Source organism: Protobothrops mucrosquamatus, unplaced genomic scaffold (assembly GCF_001527695.2).
Source record: "Protobothrops mucrosquamatus isolate PMUCROS unplaced genomic scaffold, P.Mucros_1.0 scaffold3672, whole genome shotgun sequence".
Lineage (NCBI taxonomy): Eukaryota > Metazoa > Chordata > Lepidosauria > Squamata > Viperidae > Protobothrops > Protobothrops mucrosquamatus.
The window spans coordinates 36,805-58,316 of NW_015389629.1; the positions used below are offsets into that span (position 1 = coordinate 36,805).

General features: G+C 47.5%; 1 protein-coding gene across 1 annotated transcript; it reads left to right on the forward strand.

Annotated features, from left to right (window-relative positions):
* The first annotated feature begins 1,266 nt into the window (after positions 1–1,266).
* BCL3 (BCL3 transcription coactivator) lies at positions 1,267–19,658 on the forward strand. The gene is made up of 8 exons (XM_029286436.1): positions 1,267–1,303; positions 4,014–4,179; positions 7,519–7,627; positions 14,217–14,418; positions 14,979–15,067; positions 16,459–16,536; positions 17,241–17,408; positions 19,533–19,658. The coding sequence occupies exons 1-8, from the start codon at positions 1,267–1,269 to the stop codon at positions 19,656–19,658; spliced, it is 975 nt and encodes a 324-aa protein (XP_029142269.1).
* Positions 19,659–21,512: the final 1,854 nt, after the last annotated feature.

Below are 21,512 nucleotides of genomic sequence, written 5' to 3' on the forward strand. Positions count from 1 at the left end.
GGGGAAGTCCCGGCTTCCTTCCTCCACCGCCGAGGCTGGGCCAAGCGGGTGTCACCACCGCCGCCGACGGGGATCGGCTCGTGGGCGCCCAGGGAGACCCCGGCCCGGCCCACCGACCCTCCTGCGGCTGGGAGGAGGGGGGAGCTTCTGCACAGCCCGCCCACCCCCCTCTCTTCCCACCTCCCTCGTCCGCCCGAGCGAGCGCAAAGCAAAAGGATGACTTGGCAGAGGCAGAGGCGAGACGCCGGGGAGGCGTTGGACGGGTGACTCCCTTCGCAGGAATCCGGGCGAGGGATCCAGTGAGGTGGGGAGGGGGGGATCTTGGAAGAGAGAGAGACACTCGCCCCCCCCACCCTCCAGCTGCCGAGCCGGGACCCTCCCGGGAGAGGGGTTGCCCAGGAAAGGCGCATGGCGCGCTGCTAACTCTCTGCAGGATCCGCTGGGGAAGGGGCTGGAGGAGGGGGGGGCGATCGCATGTCTCCTCGGAGGGGGCCGTCAGCACCCCTCCCCGAACAAGTCGGACAGCGACCCGCGATGCTGGGGGAGGAAAGGAGCCGCTGTCCCGTTCTTCAACTACTACTACTACTACTTCTTCTTCTTCCCATCAGCTGAAAACCTTGCGCGGGTCTCTGCTTTGTTGGAAGGGGGGCAGACTTTTTTGGGGGGGGAGCTGGACAGGGCAAAGAGAGGTCGGCCTTGCAAAGATGGGGGGCTGAGGCGGTTGCTTCCCCTCCCTCCCTCCCTCCCCCAGTATCTAGGTAGGAGGAGGGACCTCTTTTCAAAAGCTTGATCAGGAACCTGGGACAGGTAGGTGGACTTTGTGGCTCCCCTCTCTGGCCGCGCCAAGCATCCAGGAAGATGGCCGGGGAGTTTCCCGTCGACCTGCGCACCTGGCGGAAACAGGGGCGCCAAGACAAGCACCCCCCCTCTCATGGAGACCCTCCTCTGACTCCCTCTGGACAGCAGACGCCTGGCTGTATTTCTTCAGGAGCGCTGCCCGAACCTGGGGCCAGAGACGCTTCTTCCATGGGTCAGGCTGACCCCCAACCCAGGACTGGAGACGCAGCATCCCCCAAGGCTGGGCTGCAGGAAGAGAAGAAGCAGGAGATGTATTTACCTCTGAGAAAGCGCCGCTATGCCGTGGAGGGGGCAAACGGGGACACGCCGGGACCTCTGGCTGGCAAGGTCCCCAAGACGGAGAGTGGGCAGGAGGGAAGCGGGTCCCGACAACCTCACTCCAATGGCTACCACCCTTGTTACGTCTCCATGCCCTACCCCAGGGTACCGGTGTCCTACTATCCAGGTAAGGACCCAGCAGCAGAAAAACCTTCTCTTCTTCCTTTCCTGGTTCCCATAATTTGTATACCCCACTGCCAGCTTCCTTCTCGCTAGCCCTGGTGTGCTTCCTCCCACCCCACCCCAATGTTTTAGGGCAATTCCCCTTTTTTTTTCTGGCGCCCCTTACAAACAGTGGACCACAAGCCCAATCTATTTATGTATTTCGTTCCGTCTATTATTGCCGCCCACTCCAAGGGACTCCGGGTAGGGTTATAATAAATACGACTAAACTAAAACGATTCAACAGATCAACCACAGCCCAAACTATAAAGAACTATTAAGAGACAGACAGACACCCACCCCCAATGTATACACAAAGGTTTTTCTTAGTTCTTTCTTTCTTAACCTGGGGTGAGGGTTTAGTAAGTAAATGAGTGGAGGTGGTCTGCTTTAGTTGTAGCCCCCCAATATCTCCTCTGTGAGGTATGCTGAAAGGAGGGGGCAGAGGGGGAGGGAGGGAGGGAGAAAGAGGGAGAGAGAGGGAGAGAGACTGATGGGGGAGAAAGAGGGAGAGAAAGGGGAGAGAGGTGGGGGAGAGAGTGAAGGAGAGGGGGAGAGAGAGGGAGAGAAAGGGGAGAGAGGTGGGGAGAGAAAGGGGAGAGAGGTGGGGAGAGAGAGAAGGAGAGGGGGAGAGGGGGAGAGAGAAAGGGGGAGAGACAGAGAAGGGGAGGGACAGAGAGGGAGATGTGGAGACGGAGGGAGTGAGAAAGGGGGGAGAGAGGTGGGGAGAGAGAAGGAAAGGGGGAAAGAGGGAGGGAGAAAGGGGAGAGTGAAGGAAAGAGAGAGGTGGGGGAAAGAGGGAGAGAGACAGAGAGAGAAATTGGTAGAGATTGCCCTATAAAAATGTTTTTTTAAATGCATTTCTCGTGAGAGGATGCTCTCGACCAACCAGCAGTTCACAAAGGTGCCTCTGGCGTCTCCTGAACCCACAGCAGTTCCTCAGCCTTCCTGGGGGGGGGAGAGAGAGGGGCAGGTGGTCTCAGTGGGATGGCTTGTAAGATCTGCGGGACCACAAGCAAGTGCTTCCCCAGTTGAAACGACGTCAAGAAAAACCTCTGACAGTCTAGGCTGAACTCCATTCTCATTGGCCCTTCTGGTGACAGCTCGATCTCTCCAGATAGTCCTCACTTAACGGCTGCCACTGAGACCGGCAAGTGACGAGGTCGTAAAGTGAAATGTCCCATGACCACTCCCAATTTGTGACATCAGTCCTGCGGGGGGGTGATTCAGCGAATCACCTGCAGTTTTTTAAGCGTGATGTGACCAGAAACTTGCCACTTCCTGCTGGCTTTCCCAATGACTTTGCTCGTCTTTGCTCGCCAGCTGTGAAGGTTGCAAATGGGGATCCCATAACGACAGAGATGCTGAGCCACCCATAAGTTCAAGGACTGGTCATAAAGCGAGTTTTCTCAGCACTGAAGAGAATATTTGTAGTTGAGGTTGAGCTGTGGAGTCATTAACGCTCTCTGAGCTTGGTTGTTTTCTTACAGACGTTTCATTACCTTACTAGGTAATGTCATCAGTGCTAGGAGGGAGTGGGGTTTGCTCTCTGTTTGTATAGAAATGGCTTGTTTTGTTAGGGTTAGGGGGGTTGTTCTTGGTGGTTCCTTAATTCGGTTGCTTTCACACCGTTACAAGTTCGAACAGTCACAAAACAGGGCAGTTGTTAACCAAGGACTCCCCGTATTTTATCCAGGTATACAGACAGGAAGATAGTAAAGATGGGGGGGGGGGGTCTGTTCTGCATTATGTTGAATATGCCCAACGTGAACACCCCATGTTGGTTCAAGGGTTCAGACACCCAAGGGAAATTTGAAGTAGGAACTTGAGGAAGGACATCAGTTTTAAAACCCATTCATTGGGCAGTTAAACCAAATCCACATGCAGTTTGGAAGCCTTTCCTCCCTTCTGTGAATGCTGGTTCCCTGCAGGCACGTTCCTAGGTTATTTCCCAAGCTAAACCAAGAGGGGCCTTGACCAAGTGAGAAGTTGGCTTCGTGTCTGGATTTGAAGGAAATCAAAGTTGACCTTAGAAACCTGGCCAGGAGGCTGTGAGTTCTAGTGCAGCCTTAGGCATGAAACCTAACTGGGTGACTTTGGCCCAATCACCAGGACATGGCGAATTCTAGTCCCACCTGGGGCATGAAAGCCAGCTGGGTGACTTGCAACCAATCACCAGGAGATTGTGAGTTCTAGTCCCGCTTTAGGGACTAAGGCTGGCTGGGTGACTTTGGGCCAATCACCAGGAGACGGTGAGTTCTAGTCCCACCTTAGGCATGAAAGTCGGCTGGGTGACTTTGGGCCAATCACCAGGAGACGGTGAGTTCTAGTTCTGCCTTAAGCATGAAAGCCAATCGGGTGACTTTGGGCCAATGACCAGGAGACAGTGAATTCTAGTCCCACTTTAGACATGAAAGCTGGTTGGGTGACTTTGGGCCAATAATCAGGAGACCGTGAATTCTAGTCCTGCCTTACGCATGAAAGCCGACTGGGTGACTTTGAGCCAGTCCCCCTCTCTCAGCCCAACCCACCTCACAGGGTTGTTGTTATGGGAAAAATAGGAGAAGGAAGGTGTACGGGATATGTGATTTATAACAATAATAAAGGCAGGATGGAAATAAATAAGCCAACAAACTTTGCTTCTCATTGCCATCTCTCTCCTGTCGAATCCTCAGGTCTGGCCAGTCCCTTTTTGAACCCAGAGCTGCCTCCACTTTTACAACCTTTGACCGCACAGTCGTTGTTGGGAATCTTGCCTTCTTACTCCTTGATGCCCCCGCCAGAAGCCCAGCTGGCTTTGGACATTGCCACGGCAACGCAGCAAGATGAGGATGGAGACACGTAAGAGGAAAAAGTTTCTTATAATATATGGATGGAGAGATAGAGATAGATAGATGATAGATAGATAGATAGATAGATAGATAGATAGATAGATAGATAGATAGATAGATAGATAGATAGATAGATAGATAGATAGATAGATAGATAGATTGATTGATTCATGGGCAAAATTCTGGAGAAAAATTGAATTGTAATTGTGCTTTTAGCTGGATCGATGTTCTCGACTTACCAATATTCGTTTAGCGACTGTTCCGAGTTATAATGGCACTGAAAAAGCGACTTACGATCAGTCCTCGCACCTATGACCGTCACAGCATCCCCACGGTCAAGTGATCAACATTTCAGTGCTTGGCAACTGTCATATATTTACGACAGTTGCAGCGTCCCGGAGTCAGGTGATAGCCATATGCAACCTTCTCATCCGGTGTCCAACAGGTCAATGAAAGAAGCCGGATTTGCTTAATGACCATGTGATTCGCTTAGTGACTGTTCAGATTTGCTTAACGATCATGGCAAAAAAGGTCGTAAAAATGGGGTGCAGCTCACTTAAGAAACATCTTGCTTAGCGACCCAAATTTTGCTTCACAGTTGTAGCCGTAAGTCGAGGACCGCCTGTAATCGGGGTCCGGGATGAGGGTGATATGCACCCCATTTTTCTGACTGTTTACACCTTCAGCAGCTTCAATACAGGTAGTTCTTGACTTTCCGCCCCAATTCAGCCCAAAATTTCTGCTGTTAAGTGAGTTTTGGTCCCATTTTGCGATCTGTCTTGCCGTTAAGTCGTTAAGTGAATCACTGCAGTTAAGTTAGTAACCCGGTTGTTAAGTGAATTTGGCTCTCCCCCCCCCCTTTTGACTTTGCTGGTCAGAAGTTTACAAAGTTTACACGTGACTCTCTGACATCGCAACCGTCATAAATGTGAGCCAATTGCCAAGTGTCCGAATTTTGACCGCAGGACTGTGGGGATACTTGCAACGGTCGTAAGTGTGAAAAATGGCTGTCCGTCACTTTTTTCAATGCCGTTGTAACTTCAGTAGTCACTAAGCAACAGTTTGTTTAGTGGCTGCTCAAAGTTAGAGCGGCATTGAAAAAAGGGGACTCATGACCGTTTTCCCCACTTATGACCGTTGCGTAGCGTCATGTGATCAAAATTCAGACCCTTGGCCACTGACTCATATTTATGACGGTCGCAGTGTCCCTTTTGTGACCGTCTGACCAGCCAAGTCAATGGGAGAAGCCTGGTTCACTTCACAACCGTGTGACTTAACAACGATGGCAAGAAAAGTCGTAAAATGAGTCAAACGCTCACTTAACAAACGTTTCATTTAGCAACAGCTAACTTTTAGGCTCAGTTTCGGTCATAAGGCGAGGACTACCTGGTCCCTCCTGCCCCTACACTTTGAGTGGGCTGTGGTTGGAAACAGCCCCGTTTCAGTAAGTTTCAGCCTCTGCCCAACAAGCCAGCTTTGATCTATTTACAAATAAATAACCTGCAGTTATATCCTATCTTCACTTCCTGTTCTGGGCCAAAAGCCACATTCAAAGCCGGGAGGTGATTTTTTTTTTAATTTTTTTTTTTAATGCTTCTGCTATTGTCACCCTAAGAACAGTTCCTGCTGCTCTTGAATCAAAGCAAGCTTAAGCTGGAAGGGGAATCCCCCATTTCTGCTGCAGCTGAATCTCTCTTCCCTTACACACTCACACACTCCCAAACACACACACACACACACACACAAACTGCTCCTCCCTAGCCGCCTGATTTATTTTTTTCTCTCTCTCTTCTCTCTCCCTGCTACGTAACCGTTGGCAACTTTGCTCCTCTTACAGGAATGGGGCAAAGGGTGTTGGCTGGCCCCGAAGGCAGGGTGGGAGATCTTCTCTTGCCAACACACACACACACAACACACACACACACACACACCCTTTTCCTTCTCTTCCGCCTGCCCTGCAGAATTGCAGAGGAAAACCTGGCTGCAAGGGAAGGTCATCGGCCGTGGGAGCAGAATCCCAGTGCCCCCTTTTGGGAGGAGAGGAGTGGGGCTTGGGGGAAGATGCTTGGCTTGGCTTGGCTTGGCTTGACTTGGCTGCTCCGGTGAGGAAGCAGCCTGCCACGGTGAGGCAGGAAGCAAAGGTCACAGCCGAGCCGGTGGTTCTTACTGGAAGTCTTTGCCGGGGGAGCCCTTTCCACTGCTGCGAATGGGGCACTGTCGCCAGAAGACAAGTTTCGCTTTATTGTAAACGGAGTGCCTGCCGGGGAGCTTTTGTGAAATCACACGGTGTGGCGTGACCTTGGGAGAGAGAGAGAGAGAGAGAGCGCTGTCCCACGCCGGAAGTGCGGTTGGGGCCCCAAGAGCAGGGACTCATCCGTGATGAGCAAAATCACATTTCAAAGGAGGGGGGGGGAGCCCTCTCCATCCGTTTCAGCTCCCCCTTTGCAAAAAGGGGGCGACTTTTGACAGCTGTCTCGGCCCGTGGGAACCCCAGAACTGTGTTTTTCAACCTCAGCAGCTTTAAGGTAGGTGGGTTTCGACTCCCAGAATTCCCCAGCCAGCAAGTCCACGTGTCTTCAAGCAGGGTGGCTAGGGAATTCTGGGAGTTGAAGTCCAGGCATCTTAGAGCATGGTGATTAGGGAATTCTGGGAGTTGAAGTCCACAAGTTTTGAAAATGGTGGCTAGGGAATTCTGGGAGTTGAACTCCACACATGTTAAAGCATGGTGGCTAGGGAATTCTGGGAGTTGAAGTCCACACATTTTAAAGATGGTGGCTAAAAAATTCTGGGAGTTGAACTCCACACATATTAAAGCATGGTGGCTAGGGAATTCTGGGAGTTGAAGTCCACACGTTTTGAAGATGGCTAGGGAATTCTGGGAGTCAAAGTCCACACATTTTAAAGATGGTGGTTAAAAAAATTCTGGGAGTTGAACTCCACACATCTTAAAGCACGGTGATTAGGGAATTCTGGGAGTTGAACTCCACACGTTTTGAAGATGGTGGTTAAAAAAATTCTGGGAGTTGAACTCCACACATCTTAAAGCACGGTGATTAGGGAATTCTGGGAGTTGAAGTCCACACCTCTGCCTTCCTGTCTGTCTAACCCTAACCCTATCAACCCTGTCTATCACCTAATCAAGGAGCCACCCCCACTAACACTATAACAGGGCAAGCCACTAATATATAAACAGAGCCAACCCCACTCCTTTCTAGCACTGATGATGTTACCTAGTTGGTTTGCGAGACGTCTGCAAAAATACCATCAGGCTCAGAGAGCATCCCCACTGTTTGGTGAAGGTCTAAAGAGCTGGGGAAGGTGACTGAAAACGTCCTTTGCTCTCTTGCAGGCCACTCCACATTGCTGTAGCTCAGGGGAATCTGCTGGCTGCTCAGCATTTAGTGATCCTCTTCCAACACGGACAGCGGGACCTGGATATCTTCAACAACCTACGGCAGGTTAGTGCATGCAAGAAGAGAACCACTGTGTAGGATGCTCCTTCTACAACGGGATGGGTTGGGCTGCTGTGGCTGCAGGTGGCCAACGACGAAGGCTGTTTTTCTAATTTGAGCTCCAAGATTCAGGGAGTTTGGGGGCAGCTTTTATCTTACGCTAAGCTAAGATAGTGCTCTCCTAGGACTGGGATGTGATATTTTGAACGTGCATGAAAAACACTGTTGCATAGGCTGTAACCCTGATCTGCAATCTTCCTCCTTATCAAGGGAGGAAGGCTTCCTCAAAGTAATTAATAATAATAATAATAATAATAATAATAATAATAATAATAATAATAATAATAATAATAATAATAATAATAATAATAATAATCGTAAAGTTGGAAGGGACCTTGGAGGTCATCTAGTCCAACCCCCTGCTCAGGCAGGAAACCCTACACCATTTCGGACAAATGGCTGTCCAGTCTCTTCTTAAAAACCTCCAGTGTTGGAGCATTCACCGTTTCTGGAGGCAGGTGGTTCCACTGGTTAATTGTTCTAACTGTCAGGAAGTTTCTCCTGAGTTCTAGGTTGCTTCTCTCCTTGATCAGTTTCCACCCGTTGCTTCTTGTCCTTCCCTCTGGTGCTTTGGAGAATAGCTTGACCCAAAGAGAAAGCTTTTGGTATTGATTTAAAAAAAACAAACAAACAAGTTTCTAGCCCTTAAGCCCGGGAAGATAGGCTTGAATGCACAGAAGGAGAAAGGCAGCTCTAGGAGGTTTCCATTGTGGGGTGCGGCTTTGGCATACCGCTTGTTTCCTGCTGCCCCACCCTTCCAGGAAAAGTTGCATCCTAAGTCTGTAGGTAAATTGAAGCCAGTGGGCTGAATTTCTGTAATACACAGAGGGCAGGAGTCTGCTTCCTCCGGAACGGGATGGCGTTTTTCAAAAACGGAACAAGCACAAGGAAGAAACTGGGAAGTTGTTGGAGCAGGTAGAGGCAAGACTGGAGGAAGCTCGTCAGAGGAAGATCCATTCTGGAAATACGGAGGAATTTCCCCCAAAATGAAAAATATTAAGCAGCCAAACAGCTTGCCTCGCAAGTTGTGGGTGATCCATCCCTGGAGGTTTTCAAAGAAAAAAATTGCTCAGGATGGTATAATTGTCCAGGATGGAATACAGGTAGTCCTTGACGTATAACAGTTCGTTTAGTGGCCATTCAATGGCACTGAAAAAAAAGTGATTTATGGCCGTTTTTCACACTTACAACTACTGCAGTATCTCCATAGTCACCTGACCAAAATTCAGACACTTGGAAACCCGACTCACACCTGTGACGGTTGCAATGTCTTGGGGTTACGTGATCCCCCTTTTGTGACCTTCTGACAAGCAAAGTCAATTGGGGAAGCTGATTCGCTTAACAATGGCGTTACTTACTGAATAACTGCAGTGAACTTAATTGTGGCAAGAAAAGCTGTAAAATGGGTCAAAACTCATGTAACAATTGTCTCACTTAGCAACCAGAAGTTTTGGGCTCCGTTGTGGTTGTCAGTTGAGGACTACCTGTAATTAGGCAGGGGTTGGAATAGAAGACCTCCGAGGTCCCTTCCAGGCCTATAATTCTATGACTGTAGACTGAGAGAGGGAAAACAGCTCTACAAAGATGATAGTTGATATTGTCAAACCAGGAGCGGAGTAGGAATTATGATTTCACCAGCAGAACTCGGTTGGGCAGGAAAGAGGCTGTTCTAGAGCAGATAGACTTGACTTAGTTAACCCTTCCTTGGAGCCTTGACTGCCTCATTGCGGCCGCCATCTTGATTTAGTTGACCCTTCCCTGGAGCTTTAATTGCCTCATTGCGGCCGCCATCTGGGTTTATTTGACCCTTCCCTGGAGCTTTGATTGCCTCATTGCGGCCGCCATCTTGACATTTTCACCCTTCTCTGGAGCTTTAATTGCCTCAATGCAGCCACCATCTTGACTTATTTCACTCTTCCCAGGAGCTTTGATTGCTTCATTGCGGCCACCATCTTGATTTATTTGACCCTTTCCTGGAGCTTTGATTGCTTCATTGCGGCCGCCATCTTGATTTATTTGACCCTTTCCTGGAGCTTTGATTGCCTCATTGTGGCCGCCATCTTGACTTGTTTCACCGTTTTCTGGAGCTTTAATTGCCTCATTGCAGCCGCCATCTTGACTTATTTGACCCTTTCCTGGAGCTTTGATTGCTTCATTGCGGCCGCCATCTTGACTTGTTTGACCCTCCCCTGGAGCTTTGATTGCCTCATTGCAGCTGCCATCTTGACTTGTTTGACCCTCCCCTGGAGCTTTGATTGCCTCATTGCGGCTGCCATCTTGACTTATTTGACCCTCCCCTGGAGCTTTAAGTGCACCCTTGCAATCCTCTTCTTGACTTTTTTGACCTGACAGCACAGATTATTGGCTTAATTCCTGGCAACCATTTGGGCTTTGCACCCCCCCTCCTCTCTCCACCCACGGGACTTTCCCTCGAATCTGCTGGTGGCAAAGCCCAGAGTCACTTCCTCAAACTATTGCTCAAGAGAGCTTGCTTCATGGTCAGCAAAGCCGGATTATAAGTACTGAAACAGCAATGAGACAGGAGGAAATTGGGGTCAGAGCTTGTGGGTTTGTTCTGACGTCTTCAGTTTGAACATAGAATAACAACGTTGGAAGGGTACTTGGAGGTCGTCTAGTCCAACCCCCTGCTCTAGCAAGAGATTCTATACCAGGGGTAGGCAACCTTGGCTCTTTTATGACTCGTGGACTTCAACTCCCAGAATTCCTCAGCCAGCAGGGCTCAGCTTGGAAACCTCTCCCTTTCCCCTCAGCATGGCTGGCTCAGGAATTCTGGGAGTTGAAGTCCACCAGTCATAAAAGAGCCAAGGTTGCCTATCCCTGGCCTATACCATTCCTTTATACATTACACCAGTGGTTCTCAACCTTTTCTTACCACGGACCCCTTATAAATATCTTTTTTGGCCACGGATCCCCAAGACTCTTAAATCTTAACTTTAAATAATAAATAACACACACACACACACACACACACACACACCGTGGAGAACTGACTGGGAACCACTGCTTTATATCATAATAGCAATGATCCCAATATCTAAGGGGCTGCCCCAAAGAAGAGGGGGTCAACCTCTTCTCCAAAGCCCCTGAAGGCAGAACAAGAAGCCATGGATGGACACTAATCAAGGAGAGAAGCAACCTGGAATTAAGGAGAAATTTCCTGACAGTTAGAACAATTAATCAATGGAATGACTTTCCTCCAGAAGTTGTGAGTGCTCCATCACTGGAGATTTTTAAGAAGAGGCTGGACAACCATTTGTGTGAATGGGCAGAGGGTTGGACTAGAAGACCTCCAAGGTCGCTTCCAATAATGTTATTCTTTCTGTTCTGTTCCGGACAAATGGCTGTCCAGTCTCTTCTTAAAAACCTCCAGTGTTGGAGAACCCATCCACTGAGGCAACAACAGCTGAAGATGCAATTAAGAGGAGAAAAAATGTTAAAAAGAGAATAATACAAGTAGCTCTCAAGTTCTGACTGTAATTAGGCCCAACAATTACGGACGTAAATCCTGAAGGTCATTAAGCAGCTTATCATACAACCGGACCCAATTTTAGGACCTTTTTTATGGCAGTTGCTAAGCAAACATGACAGTCATAAAGCAAATGATGCACTCGTTAAGTGAATCCATTGTTCGCTAGGGGTCAATTTTTTCCCCAGAAACCAGAAGTAAATGCCAGTTTCGAGCAAAAATGCTACAAATAAGTATAGATATGCCTCGGTTGCTGAGCCCGCAAAATGTGGTCACATGATTGTGGGGGAGGGGCAGATGTCAGAACTTTAGAACCAGGCCATAAATAGCTTTTGAGGGATCTGCCATAACTTTGAATGGCCATAAATCAAGGACTACCCATCAAAGCATCATTGGATATGGAATATGTGTGGATAGGCAGGGATCAAAGGATGAAGGATGATAGGATCTGCTCAAAACTACAAATGAAGGACCAGCAAGAGACTTTTGTGAAGGTGTTTGATAAGGCTGGGGCTACCATAGGACAGACTTCAGGAATAGTCTTCAATAGTCTATAGTCGGAGTACAGAAGCCCTTGAATATGGCACATAGATAGATCTTCTGTATGATGATCTGTCTTTCACCTGGTCCTCCAACTTTCCCACTGGTGTCCCCATTGTCTCTGTATCTGAATCCATTCGCCTTGGTAGTCGTGACCTTCGTTTTCCTTCCGTCTTTCCCAGCATCAGAGCCTTCTCCAGAGAGCTGGGTCTTCTCGTAATGTGTTCAAAGTAGGATAATTTGAGTTTTCTGTGCCTCGAGTGCGAACTTTGAGTTGACTTCTTTTGATGATCCATCGGTTTGTTGTCTTGGCCACCCCATGGGGAAGTCCTCTCCAACTCCAAAGGTCAAAGGCCGACTCATCCTTTTCTGCTTCTTTGAAGCGCAACTTCCACTTTGTTAGAGTATCGTAGGGAATACCATGGCGTGCACAGTTCTGATCTTTGGAGGTATAGACTGGCGTTCCTCAACCTTTACAACTTTAAGATATGTGGACTTCAACTCCCAGAATTCCTCAGTTAGCCAGGGAGAAGCAGAAAAATTGACACGGTGTTTTGCTAGCCTGTTTCGCTACTCCTCCCTCTTACTTTAAAAGAATAGCCAGTCAGGAATGACTTCTAAAAGACCCACGACCTCTGGCTTTGGAAATGAACTACCATTAGTCCTCATTTACCGACCACCTCCTTCCGCAACTGTTCTGACGGTGAGAGAAAAAATAACTCTGCAACCATTTCTCGCATTTACCACCTTCCCGGGTCTTGTCAAGCAAAAGAAAGCTGAAGTCAGATCAGAAAATCGTGGTGGCGGCTTCCCTTAATGACCAACTGGCTCATTGTGGTCGCTAAGCGAGGACTCCTTGTGTTTGGTTAATATCTATAAAGGTTTTTATCTGCTGTGTTGTTGGTTTTGTTTTTTTTACAGTGGATGATGTTAATGGTTGTTTCAAGGTTTTTATGTTGTGAGCCGCCCAAGGTCACTGGATACGAGATGGATGGCAAATAAACGTCATTTATTTACTTTATTTAATAAGTTTCACTTATTTTCAGTAAATGAACGAACGAACGAAGGAACGAATGCATGCATGCAGGAATGAAAGGATGAAATTTTGTTTGCAAAGGCAAGCTGAAGTCTGCCTGCATTTCCTGCACGCTGTTGATCACTGGGAAGAGGCAAGAGGGCAGCCTTGCTGCGTCTTTGGGCTGTCCCACGTGGGTCCCATCCACTCCCCGCCATCACTTCCTTCTGTGTTTCTTATAAACCTTGCTTTGGACCCCGTCCCCCCCCCCCGCCGCCCTTTCTGAGAAACCCCTGGCTGCATGAATGCAGGCAGGTGTTGGGGATGCGGTTTGATCATGGGAACACAGCTGGTTTCCTCCGAATTCAGTGAGTAAGAGCTGTTGAAACGAAGCTGGGGTGTGCCGCGCAGTGGCGCTTCCGTGGTTCCAAGGAAGAGCACCGAGGACAGTGGTCTCTGCCTTGTGGGCGTCTCGGTTTGTTGTGTGTTGGCTTCCTCTGCAGGCAGGGGCCACTGCCCAGAAATGACCCCGCAGCTCAGCCCGCTTTCTCCACCCACCAAGCGTGGTAGAGACGCTGTTCACGACAACGCAGATCCCTGCAGCGGAAACCTTGAACCCTGCATGTTCCATGTAGGGGTTGGATTTAAGTTCAGATTCGGAATCGGACTCGGATTTTTTGAAATGCTGTTTGTGGGGCCGCCCATCTGAACAAGGGACTCCGGGTGGCAAACCGTCTTTAAAAAAAAAAAAAGCACCTTTTTTTTTCCATTTCTTGCCCTGTTTCCCTTTTCTAAGTTTCTTTCTTTCCTTTTTACTTCCTTACCTTATGTTAGTTTGCATTACTTTTTTATCTTTTTGATCTAAAACTTTTAATAAAAATTCTAGACAGGTCTGTGCGTATCAGGGTGCGTCTACTGTTGTGTTTGTGTGTGTGTGTGTGTTTGTAAATAAACCTGTTACAGAAAAACCCACGGGCCTTAACTGCATAAATTTAGCTGCTGTTAAGGCACCAGGCTAGGAAGTGGGAGACCATGAGTTCTAGTTCTGCCTTAGGCATGAAAGCCGGATGGGTGACTTTGGGCCAATCAGATAGAGAAACTGAGTTTTAGGCTCCCTTAGGCATGGAAGGTGACTGGGTGACTTTGGGCCAATCACCAGGAGATGGTGAGTTCTAGTCCTGCCTTAGGCATGAAAACTGACTGGGTGACTTTGGGCCAATCACCAGGAGACAGTGAGTTCTAGTCTCACCTTAGACCTGAAAGCCGGTTGGGTGACTTTGGGCACCAGTTCCTTTCCTTCAGCCCAACCCACCTCACAGGGTTGTTGTTCTGGGGGAAAATAGAAGGGAGGAGTTTGGGTTGAATATGTTCACCCCCCTTGGGTTAATTTTAGACATAATAACGATGGGCTATAAGTAAATAATAATAATAATAAGTAAACTCTCCATGTATTCCCTGGCAGTGATCAGCCCCCTTTCCTTCCCCAATTCCAGACCCCGTTACACTTGGCGGTCATCATAGCTCAGCCTTCCCTGGTGAAGCTTTTACTGTCCCACGGAGCATCACCCATGGTGCTGGACCGGAACGGACAAACTGCTCTGCATCTGGCTTGTGAACACGGCAGCCTCCGTTGCCTGCGGGAGTTGTTGGAGGGAAGTCCCGCCGGACTGGATCTGGAGGCCCGGAACTTCGAGGGTGAGGCCTGATGGGTTGATAGGATGAAATGGGATCCTTCAATCGTTCCGGCAGTTTAAGAGGTTGTAGTACAGATAGTCCGCGGATTTACAACCATTCCTTTAGCGACCATCCAAAATGGTACTGGAAGGAGGGATTTTATGACCCGTCCTCATACTTACAACGATCCTAGCATCCCCATAGTCATGGGATCCACATTCAGGCACTTGGCAACTGACTCACCTTTATGACGGTTGCAGTGTCCCGGGTTATGGGATCCCCTTTTGCGACCTTCTGACACACAAAGTCAATGGGGAGGCCAGTTTCACTTAACAGCCGTGTCACTAACATAACAACGGCAGCGATTCGCTTAGCAACTGTAGCAAGCAAGGTCGTAAAATGGAGTCAAACCCACGTAACAAAGGTCTCACTTAGCAACAGAAATTTTGGCCTTATTTGCGGTCGCACGTCGAAGACTGCCTTTAGTTGGAAACACTGACAAAATGGCAAGTGGACAAGGACTGTTTTTGTTTTTAAAACATCCCTATTGTGTTCCCTATCCCCTTTTTGTCTTTAACTAGGTTTTACCCCGCTGCATTTAGCGGTTGGATCCTCTAACTCTGACATGGTTCTTGCTTTGCTGGATCATGGAGCAGATGTAGATGCTGTGGTAAGCACGGAGTTCAAGAGGATATTGTCAAGCGTGCGGGAAATCAGGAGATTCAGGAAGTCCAATGAGTATAAAGATGTATTGCAAGCTTAAGCTCCCTATAAGAATCTGGCCAACTGACCGTTAAGGGAAATGAGCGGGAGATAAGAAAGGCATTCAAGGTGGGCTGGATTTCGATTTCTTGCGAGCTCGCAGGGACTTAGGTCTAATGATGCATTTGACCCCACACACACACCTCCCTCGGGCTCAGCCTGGGTCTCATCTCCTACAGATATTGGGCATTGTTCATTTTGATGGTATAGGAAGGAGGAAATGAACTGGAGGACCTTGCACGAAAACTCCACTGATCTCTGCAATTGATTACAGCTATGAATAATTCAGGGTGAAATGTAGAGACCCGTTTGGCAAACCGCAAAAGTACACGATATTTTGCATGTATTGTTTTAGTGAAACTCGGGATGGTTAAATGAAACCCGGGAGTGTTCTGATTAATGGGAAAGTTTGTTTTACAAAAGTAAACAAAAAAAAAAAAGAATTTTAAATGAATAAGCAGAGGAAGAGTTCCTTTTTCATTCCAAGAGAGGGTTGTGGAATAGGAAGTTACAATTTCAAACAACTGAATTGTGCAGGACTAAAATTTTAAACGGGAATGTTTGAGAAGACGGAGGAAATGTCTTAAGACAAGAAAAGGCCCATGGTAGACTTGAGTGGCTATATTTTGGTGCGATACCATCTTGCTTTTAATATTTTTTTTTATGAGGGGATTAATGAATTTGAAATAAAACTAAATCTTTCCCCTTCAAGTTTAGCTCTTCATTTTTATTATGTTTGCCTATCTGCAAACATGCATTTTTCCCTAGTGTACAAGACAGGGAGTTTGCTGTACAACAGAATCGAATTGGAATATAGCAAATTATTATTTTTTCCATGAGACGTTAAGAGGCCCCAATATGTTACCTGTTTCAAAGTTATTGGTTTCCAACAGTGTTCGCCACGGTTTCTATGGGAATTCAGACTTCAGAGCTTGGGTAATTTTTTTATGAGGGTTTAATGAATTTGAAATAAATTGCTAATGTGCAAGATGAGGAATTTGCTGTACAACAGAATTGCACTGGAATATCGCAAAATTATTATCTGCTTCCATGAGACCTTAAGAGGCCCTAATCCATTACCTGTTTCAGAGTTACTGGTTTCCAACAGTCTTCCCCACTGTTTGTATGGGAATTCAGACTTCAGAGCATCAGTACTAATATTTACTACTGTTTTTTAAAGAGTGAATGGAGAAAAGGGAAAGAATCATGGTCTCCGAATTGTAAATGTCATTAACATTCCCAGCATGATGCCAATAATGGTGCCCATTTTCACCAACCCTGATTGACTCCTGTTTTTAGGACATAAAGAGTGGCAGATCTCCACTACTTCATGCTGTGGAGAACAATAATTTGGATATGGTGGAGTTGCTACTACAGGTAAGGATGCTTTGCCTTCTTAAGAAAATCCCCTTTCGCCTCAAACTTTTTTGGAAAAAATAAATAAAAACAAAAATGCATTGACAGCAATTGTTCGATTCCTATAAACAATAGTTTAGCACAAGCTATATGGAAAGATTAAGCTAAAGCAAGCAAAGCTGTGTTTCTCAAACCTGGCCACTTGAAGCTGTTGGGGGACTTCAACTCCCAGAATTCCCCAGCTGGACATGTTGAGTTGAAGTCCACTCAGCTTAAAGAGGTCAGACCTGAGAAAATACTGACAAACTTCCACTTCGGCAAACCATAGTTTGTTTTATCATCTGGGTCAATGAATAGGATAGCACAACTCAGTAACCATGACTTTAAATGCTGCTTGTTTGTAATAAACCATTGTTAACATAATAACAAGGTTTTCAGCTTCTGGCAGGACAAAACCACAGCGTGGCAGAAAAGTTGTAAACGCTAGCTTCCTGCATAAATAGGGGCATTGTAAACCAATCAAGCCTAGAATTCTAAGGACTGGCAAATACAAAATTTATCCCCGAGCAAATATTTTCTGTCCTACAAGGAACATTCTTAGCTTTTCATTTCCTCAAATGTTCTGAAATCTTTGCCAGCATGCATGCATGCAGAATTTCTGCAAGCTCCGTTGTTGGTGCATCCTTAAAATGTGTGTGTGTGTGTGTCTTGTGCCCATTTTACAGCACGGTGCCAATGTAAACGCCCAATCCTACGGAGGCAATACGGCGCTCCACACAGCCAGTGGAAGGGGCCTGTTGGACATGCTGCGGCTTCTGGTGAGGAACGGGGCAGACGGAGGCCTGAAAAATTACCACAACGACACTGCCCTGATGGTAGCCAGGAACAAAAGGGTGAGATGACACTACGGAGTGAATTTGCCTATGTTCTGATTAAGAACAACAGTGCAACAAAGTCCCCAACTTACAACGGTTCCTTTCGTGACTGTTCAAAATTACGACGGCGCTGAAAAAAGGGACTTACGACGATGTTTCACACTTACGACTGAGCAGCAGCCCCACGGTCACGTGCTTCAAATTCAGACGCTCAGCGACTAACTCGTATTTATGACGGTTGCAGCGTCCCAGGGGGTCACGCAGTCCACTTTTGTGATCTCCAAGTCCATGGGGAAGCCAGATTCACTTAACAACCATGTTACTAACTTAACAGCTGCAAGGATTCACTTAGCAACCGTGGCAGGAAAGGCCGTAAAATGGGGTAAAACTCGTTTAGCAAATGTCTCGCTTAGCAATGGAAATTGTGGGTTCAGTCGTGGTTGTATGTTGAGGACTCCCTGTACTCTGAACAGGATAATGGGGCCAATTTTGTAGGGGCTGGGAGCAGATGAGGGACCCCCTGCAAAGAATTAGAGGTGGTCGTTCACTTACAATGGTATAGCGGCCATTTGAAGGGACAACTCACTGAAAAAAAGTGAGTTAGGATCGTTTTTCACACTTAACGACAGTTGCAGCATCCTCATGGTCATGTGATCAAAATTTGACCATTATACTGTCCCAAGATCATGTGATCCACCTTTTGTAAACTTCCCAGCTGGGGGAAGCCAGATGTGCTTAGTGACCGTATAGTTCAGGGGTAGGCAACCGTGGCTCTTTTATGACTCGTGGACTTCAACTCCCAGAATTCCTGAGCCAGCATGGCTCAGCTTGGAAACCTCTCCCTTTCCCCTCAGCACAGCTGGCTCAGGAATTCTGGGAGTTGAAGTCCACGAGTCATAAAAGAGCCAAGGTTGCCTACCCCTGGTACAGTTCATTTAACAACTGCAGTGATTTGCTTTACAGCCATGGCAAAAATGGTCAGAAAATGAGGAAATCTCATTTAACAACAAATATTTGGGGTTCATAAGTTGAGGACTGCCTATAATTACAGCCTTGAAGTCTGAAAAGGGGGGTCCACAGTTGATTTTTCAGTGTATATACCTCACGATTACAGATGGAATGAATTTTAGGTGAGAAATTATGAAACACCACGAGAATTGGCGGCACATAAAAAGTGTTTATCAATTCATAAATTTTCAGGCTAGGTCGATAAGAGAAAGGAAAGAAAATTAAATCACATTGTCGTTGTGTCCAACAGTCCCCATGCTCCCGGGGGAATATTTAGCCTGAGGGAAATATTATCCCGGAAATGTGGACGAGGACTTCAAGAGAGACACAAAGACACACACTTTCTCTGTGTGACAAAGGAGAGGAACAGAACACACACCGTGTTCACAAGGGCAGGGAATGTCATTCAGGTCCAACTGGTTAAACCATTTCCTCAAAGTTAACAACAGGGCTAGACAAGAAGTGCATCTTTGGTGTAAAGGCAGTGGGGCTAGCGCAGGGGATTTCCCCCACGGATCGTCACCGGGATTCGTTACAGGTAGTCCTCGACTTACAACCACAGTGGAACCCAAAATGTCCGTCGCTAAGCAAGACGTTAAGTTTTGCCCCATTTTATGAGTTTTCTTGCCGCAGTTGTTCAGCGAAACAGGGTTGTTAAACAAGTCACTGGCTTCCCCCATTGACTTTGCTCATCAGAAAGTTGCCCAAGGGGATCACGTGACACCAGGGGACTCTGCAACCGTCATAAATACGAGTCAGTTGCCATCTAAATTTTGATCACGTGACCACGGGGATGCTGCAATGGTCGTAAGCGTGAAAAATGGTCATATGTCACTTTTTTCAGTGCCATTTGCAATATCGAACAGTCACTAAGTGAACTATTGTAAGTCGAGGACTACCTGTATTATTATTATTATTATTATTATTATTATTATTATTATTATTAGTAGTAGTAGTAGTAGTAGTAGTAGTATTTATGCAGTGTCTATTGGAGGTAGTTACCCTTTGAGAGCTGTATGCAACGAAATCTTTTAATGTATGCTGATTAATGTACATTTAAAGGGACAATAAAGTTATTGTTCTAAAAAAAAAAAAGTATAAAGTTTTTATTCATCTCATCTTTCTACTCTCCAGGCGATCGACATCCTGAGGGGAAAGGCTGCCCGGCCTATTCCGCACCCCGAAAGCAGCCATGATGGATCGTCCCCCACAATCAGCGCTGCTAGCTCTCCTGGCGTTCGGACCCACCCCCGTGAGTAAGCTCCCCTCCCCCCAATTAGGCATCCTGGGTTTTCTGCCATGCTTGGTCTCAATTCAAAACCAGGTGGGAAGGGAAGACAGCCCTGGACGCGGTCGAGTTGGAAATATAGAAAGTTCTCAACTTACAACATTCCATTTAGTGACCATTCAAAGTTACAACAGCCCTGAAAAAAGTCCTCGTGCTTGCAAACATCACAGTCATGTGATCAAAATTCGGGTGCTTGCAACCGGCCTGTATTTATGACAGTTGCAATATCCTGGGATCATTTGTGACTTTCCCAGCCAGCTTCCAACAAGCCAAATTATGTAATGATTGCATGATTCACTTAAGTACTAAGGCAAAAAAAAAAAAAAATCTCACAATTGGACATAACTCATTTAAAACCACCTTGCTTAGCAACAAGATTCTAGTCCCAATTGAGGTTATAAGTAGAGGAACCACCACCACCACCACCACCACCACCGTATATTGAACCCTTAGAATTTAGGAACAAGCAAAGGTTTTATTTTCCTCCTGAATCAATCCAGCTGTTCCATGGGTGGGAACAGCTGTGAGATCCTGTTGTCAAGAAGAAACATGGACCATGTTGATGTTCCTCAAAATAACTCGCGCCCAAGAACGATACGCATTGCGTAGCTCCATAATTAATTCCTATTTAGTGCACGGTAAATCCTTCTTCCACCTCAGAGGTGTCCAACCTTGGTAACTTTAGGACCTGTGGACTTCAACTCCCAGAATGCCCCAGCGAGTCTTCAGAAGAGAATTCTGGGAGTTGAGGTCCACAAGTCTCAAAGTCCCCCTGCTTTACCTCAACTATAAAATTGTAATCTATAACGATTTCATCAATAGATTGCCCTCCTAACCGTGCTTTTGTCTCCCTTCAGACGTGCTGCATGCCTCCCCTGACTCCTGCTCCACCATTCCCAGCCCCGACCAGACCCCAAAGCCGCACAGAGCAGGCCATTCTCCCAACACAGCCGCTCTGAGGCCAGAAAGCATTATCGTGACAAATGGACCTTTGACCTCTGCCCCCTTGCCCGGCGTGGAATTGGAGAGAAGTTCCCATTCATCCACCCTAGAGCAGCCGATGGGCTTTCCAAGGTCCTCCAAGGGTCTCCTCCGGGAGAACATGACCGATCCTGCCTTCCACACCGTACCCCTGTACCCCTTTTCTCCTTCCAGCCCTCATGTCCCCTCCCATCCTCTCCAGTTGCTTCCGATGGGCCTGAACCATCCGGCATTATCCATGCCCCCGGGGCGCCTGACCAATCGGATGTCCATGAGGTACCCAGGGATGGACCAGTCGCAGAGGCTACTGGATTCGGAAGGTCCAGCAGTTCTTGGCTGCGAAGGCCAGTGGCTCCATAGCAGTGACAATGGCCCTGGTGGCAGCTGACGAGAGGAAGTCCAGAGGCCTTCAGCTGCTCTGTGGGACAGGAAGATTTCCCAAGGACCATTTCACAAGACAGCAAGAATGAGTCAAGGCGTTGCTGCCGTGGATTTCCCGCCTCCATGTCGGCTGCGGACTTAAAACTATCTTCCTTTTCAAATTGACATGTAGCAGAGCCCAGCCAGCCAGAGATGCCCCTTCGGACCTCAAAAAAACCCAACAACGGTGGTGTTCTTGATCCAGCAACAGCTCCCTCTTTGTCAATCTCTTTGAATGTACCTCACACACCACTGTCTGAGCAGAACCTGGGTTGGACCAATTTTGGGGTGAGTGTTCAGGGGACGCGCAACGGCTCAGCGGTTAAAGACGCTGAGTTTATCAGCTGGAAAACTGACGGGTTCGAGACCCGGGCACTGCAGCCACGGGTGAGCTCCCGTTCCTTGCTCCAGCTCCAAGCAGTTCG

Excerpts from the sequence above, each read along its gene's own strand:
- BCL3 (XM_029286436.1), top strand. The coding sequence starts at position 1,267 with ATGCCCTACCCCAGGGTACCGGTGTCCTACTATCCAG. Across the intron at positions 1,304-4,013 it reads ACCGGTGTCCTACTATCCAG|GTCTGGCCAGTCCCTTTTTG; the intron begins GTAAGGACCCAG and ends TCGAATCCTCAG. Across the intron at positions 17,409-19,532 it reads TGGTAGCCAGGAACAAAAGG|GCGATCGACATCCTGAGGGG; the intron begins GTGAGATGACAC and ends TCTACTCTCCAG.